At 33.8% G+C, this 5,018-nt stretch overlaps 1 protein-coding gene across 2 annotated transcripts; it reads right to left on the bottom strand.

Moving 5' to 3' along the window:
- Window positions 1-769: 769 nt before the first annotated feature.
- On the bottom strand, window positions 770-4,786 carry LOC105770318 (uncharacterized). Of its 2 annotated transcripts, none has more exons than XM_012591462.2 (6): window positions 4,191-4,786; window positions 2,503-2,593; window positions 2,182-2,339; window positions 1,724-1,751; window positions 1,430-1,538; window positions 770-1,079 (listed from the first exon to the last, which is right to left on the bottom strand). In XM_012591462.2, the coding sequence occupies exons 1-6, from the start codon at window positions 4,419-4,421 to the stop codon at window positions 998-1,000; spliced, it is 699 nt and encodes a 232-aa protein (XP_012446916.1). In that variant the 5' UTR covers window positions 4,422-4,786; the 3' UTR covers window positions 770-997. The 2 variants fall into 2 exon arrangements, with proteins under 2 accessions (XP_012446916.1, XP_012446915.1); XM_012591461.2 differs by having other exon boundaries at window positions 2,182-2,342; window positions 4,191-4,785.
- Between the last annotated feature and the right edge of the window lie 232 nt (window positions 4,787-5,018).

The following is a 5,018-nucleotide window of genomic DNA, read 5'->3' as shown; positions in this document are numbered from 1 at the left end:
ACCCGTCTCAGTTAAAATTAAATTAATTGACCAAATTGATCTAATTCGATTAATCAGTCGATGGTCGAATTTAATTTGATCGAAAGCCTGTTAATGATTTTTTGAAATTTTGGTTATGGGTTAATTTAGTTCAAAATTAGGTAATTAATTACTTTCAAAACTTATGTAGTATTTCTAATGTCTTATTTATTGTTTTCATCTCCATTTAAAATTTTTTGAACTATTAAATAAAAGAAAATGAACATTAACAATGTACAAAGACATAAAATCCGGTTAATTGAATTAGCTGACTGTATTATCCAAAACATTTCGATTCAGTTAATATATTTTTTAAAAAATTAGTTCAGGTTAAAAAATTTTACATTTCAAGTAATTCGATTCAAATATTAACCAAACCAACCATTTATACGCCCCTAATTCTACCAAGCTATAGAAATCATGCACAGTCCAGGTGATTTGGGACCTTTGGGTTGTTATTTGATGATAGTTATAATTTGAATCAATTAAATGATAGAGTAAGAGTGAATAAGCACGCTCATCATCCCATCTCATCTAGTCTTGATTTGTAGAAGTTACATCACCAGTGTAAACTTTGTAAAACGATGACCAAAATAACTTGAGAATTTTATCACCTCGGCTCCGTTAATATTACTGTTAATACAATTTTTGATATAAAAACAAAAAAGTTTGGTAGTAAGAAAATACTATTAGATATAGAATTAGTACCTAAAGCATTTTGCATATGCTGATCACATGATGACAATGGATATGGATTGCAAATAGGAAATGCTTGAAGAAGAAATATTTAGAAGAGATCAAATTTACAAATATCAATCAACGGATTCATAGAAGAAAGAAAAAAAAGAATGTTGTTCATGTTCACCAAACCTACGAAACACCAAGCTCCATTCGACAGTGAGAACGCATATATATATATACACAACAGTGAATTCCTTCAATATCACCACTTTGTTTCTCCAACTATTTTGCAAGGAAATCAGAGAAGCTTTGATATTACCTCGCAAGAAGTCCAGAAGGCTTTCGAGGCGGCTCTCATAAGTAAGGGGTTTTGGTATATCCTGTTTAAGAATAAACAAATAAATGTATTGTCATCATCAACCTGTTCAATAATTTGTATCTATGTTTCTTAGATTCTAGATGTGGGTGTTGGATATTGGCATGTTTAATTTTTATTTTTTTTAGAAGACCTTTAGAGGGTTATATCTCCATACCCATGTACGAATATGTATAGGACATGGGTGTAGGATATGAGTTTTTTATTTTTTGAAAGGCCAAAGCAACTTAGATTTGAATCATATACACAAAATAGGACAATGGGAATAAGCAGCAAAGCAGAGCCGACTGAGGGAACTTTTAGGAGAAAATGTAGGAACTGAATTCAATTGTCGAGGTTAAAATTATAACATACCCAATTGCAGTTGCCCCCCAAGATGCCACATTATAAACGACTTTGCTTCCATCCCAAGCTTTTCGAAGCTTTCCCTTTTTCTTTTTCACAGAGAAGGTCTTGCTCAGTGCTACAAGAAAATCCAAAAGATGGTTCAGAATTCCTCTTCCAAATTAATGTTTAGAATAGAACAAAAGATAATTGAGATGGAAAATATAAGTTCAACACAGACATTGTATCTTAGAAGTTTCAGTAACATTGAGAGAGGAATATAATTTGATGCTAAAACTCATTAACGAAGACAAATAAACTCACCTTGCTGAAGTTGATTGGGGCTCAAGTCCTGGGAAGAAAACAAAAAAAAAAAAAAAACCTCATTAGCATCCACAGCTGAATGGTTCTAAGTTACTCAGGACATGGATGTGTCAGATTCAGGTATATGTCCAACACGGGTATATTTTGTTTTTTCTGAGTTTTCCCATCTATTTGGAGGGTCATTATCCCCATACCCATGTTCAAATATGTGTGAGATAAAGGCGTAAAACAGGATATTTAAGCAAAATGAAGAATTGGAACAACAAAAGATGATGAACATGCAAACACAGTTCTTATTCAGTCCGCTAAATAGTAAGACCATAGAAAAACTTTAGACATAAAATACTAAAACTTTAGGCTCAAGTGTATTAGGTATGAATGACTACAAAGAGAAGAATTGAAGACTGAAATGATCTGAAATGATAGTAATACCAATAAAGAGTGCAAATTTCACAAACCTTAGTCTGTTTAAGGGACAGCAAATACGCAGCCATAAAACATGCAATTCCTTCTACTATATCATCCTGCCTGACAAGAACATAATCTTCTTGATCCAAATCACCATTTTCATCTCCCCAAAGATCATTTGGGTTGACCATGTCCCAAGAACTACCATCTTCTGGTTCCAAAGAAGAATTTATTTAGCATCCAGGCAACAAAGATCGTTTTAAAGCAAACAGTCTAAAGCATGAACTTCATATAGTGAATAAATATGCCTGCTAAAGAATAAAAAATGATACATGCTAACAGTCTAATGTGGACCGTGTTTGGATGCATACCGCCAATGTTTTCTGGAACTGGTACCTGAGCACACTCTAGCTTTTCAAGAAAGTCAGGGCATTGAACTCTAGATTTGAGAAGATCACACAACTGCATTTTTTTAAAATAAAGGAGGCACACACATTAGATATCCAAGCTATTTCGAAATATTTGATAGGAAAGCAAGTGCAAACTTCATCAAGTATTGCAAATTAAGTGGATCTACTTTCTATCACGTTGCTAATTTCTACTACATAAGTTGTAAAGCCATTTACACTATGTTCTTTTAATATAAGGCCAGAGGGGTTAGAGCATATCAAATCAAGCATAAAGGATCACTGTATTTAAGTTGGATTTTAATATTTATTGCAAATAAAATATGCAGGCTGACTAGAGAAGAAGTGCAATATGATCTTAATTTTGATCAATGAGATCTGAAAAACGGGTGATTGCAAAGTGGAATACTATGGATAACAACAAACTAACACATCACTCTCCAAGGTATTATACAACCATCAGTGGGAAAAAAATCAAATTTTTATCTCTTTGCAACCATCACTTCATTGGTAAATCAACTTCTATATGAAGAGGAAGAAGGTTCCAGTTTTTTCACAAGTTCGGGCTCTGTTTTAACAAACTATTTATAAAATTTGAATCATTTTTGGATTAGTTCCTAACATGTTATCTTTGAACAGAAAACTCTACTACCTCATAAAGCAAATGTTATGATGGAAAAGTAGCAATCTCTTCTCTGTATCGTTCTCATTTATCTCTTTTCTTCAAGATATATATTTGTACATAGAGAAGTAAAGGAACACATAAAAAGAGGCAAATGGACTCTAAACCAACAAAAGCCATAATTTTAATGAATAGTACAAGGTGATGGGTGTTTTTGTCTATTCAATTTGTTTAGGGTTCACTCCTGCCTTTGACCCTCTGCCTTCTACATCCTCTTCGTTTTTCATTTTTCTGTTTCTTTTCAATTCAATATTGAGTAATGCAAATATAGAACATCTTAGCTTTTTAATCAAGAATATGGAGCCAGACTCAAGAATGAAACAATCATCACAGTAAACCTGCAAACTCCTTTCAATAACTAGAACAATTGAAAATCAAGGCTCAAACGGAAACTTTTGTCTTGCAAAATAACACCCTCGAAGCGTGCAGAGGCAGAAAACCACTTGACATAGATAGGCAACCGATGCATCATGCGTCCAACACAAACGAGAACTACCATTAGCCATAATATAAGTTCATTTTCCCTAATCAAGCTGAGTTTAATTAAGATCCTGACCATTCATCTTCCTTCTTTGGATAGTTGAGATTGCCGGGTTTGATCCTTGGTTACTAAAACTAAGGGTCCAACACTCCAATTCACAAAAGAAGGTCGGAAAACAGAACACAGAATCAAATCATAAATTTAAAAATCAAATTTCTACTCTGAACATGGGATTCTCCATGAAGAAACATAGTATAAGTTTAAACAAACTAAATCCTCACAAAGACCATAACAAATTCAGCAAAATAAACAATAATAGCTTTTATAAGCTAAAAAAAAAAAGGAAAATGAATTTAAAGGAGCCTCACTTATATTTCCTTCGCTTCTGTTTCCCTCCGTTTCTCTTAGCATCGAAACACAGATCTAAATCCAGAACCAGACCCTAAGAATACTAACAACAAAGAAATGAAGGAAAAGATTTAAACAAACCTCATCTGCTTCTTGATCTCTTCTAAGATCGACGCCGTTGAGTTCTCCTTGATGGTTCACTTCATCTTTACCTTCGCCGTCTTCATCGTCATCCTCGGTTCCATCTTCGCAGTTACTAAGCAATTCGAGAGCTCTCTGGCACTCTTCCAGCACAGCTTGCAAAGTCTTCCTCTTGACACGAACCTGATCTTTCTCTTCCACAACCTTTCCCTTCATCTCCTCCGCTTCCATCGCCAATGATGCGTCGCTCCAACCTGATACCTCTATCTTCGTATCGCCTACTAAAACAACCTAATACAATTCCACCTAAGCCCCCTCCAATTAAAACAAAACAGATCAAATTTGAAAAAAATTGGAGTTATCGTCCAGTAAAGAAATTAGAAATCGAAAATCCGAGGAAAGAAGGCAATTAAACTTTATTTTTAGAATCAATGGTGAAGATTGAAGAAGGACATGTGTTTTATTTTTAAATTTTTTTTCTTTTCTCTGCTATTTTGGTACCCAAAAACAATTTTATTGTTTTTGCCTTTCTGGTGGTGAAAAAAAATAGTGAAGAAAGAAGGGGGCGGCGAAGGAGCTTATAGCCGCCGAGTCATCTCTGGAGCAGCTACATGCAGGATTTTTGGCTTAATTGATTTAGGCATAATCCTAAATTTAGTCCTCCATATTTATATTTTTTATCATAATTGTCCTTATTTTCTTTTTTAGCTAAATCTAAACATTTCAAAATGAGTCAAATTGCTTTCCTTTCACGGAAAAATGACAAACATTAATTTTTAACGATATTGACATGACAACTTGCATGACAATCTATATGTACTTTATCCT

Source organism: Gossypium raimondii, chromosome 5 (assembly GCF_025698545.1).
Source record: "Gossypium raimondii isolate GPD5lz chromosome 5, ASM2569854v1, whole genome shotgun sequence".
NCBI classification, from domain to species: Eukaryota; Viridiplantae; Streptophyta; class Magnoliopsida; order Malvales; family Malvaceae; genus Gossypium; species Gossypium raimondii.
This window is presented reverse-complemented; position numbering and strand designations above follow the sequence as displayed.

Coding starts and splice junctions, on each gene's coding strand:
- LOC105770318 (XM_012591461.2), bottom strand. CDS start 4,421: ATGGAAGCGGAGGAGATGAAGGGAAAGGTTGTGGAAGAGAAAGATCAG. Junction 2,594..4,190: donor GAGATCAAGAAGCAGATGAG/GTTTGTTTAAAT, acceptor AAAAAAATGCAG/TTGTGTGATCTTCTCAAATC. Junction 1,080..1,429: donor TGGGGGGCAACTGCAATTGG/GTATGTTATAAT, acceptor ATTCTTAAACAG/GATATACCAAAACCCCTTAC.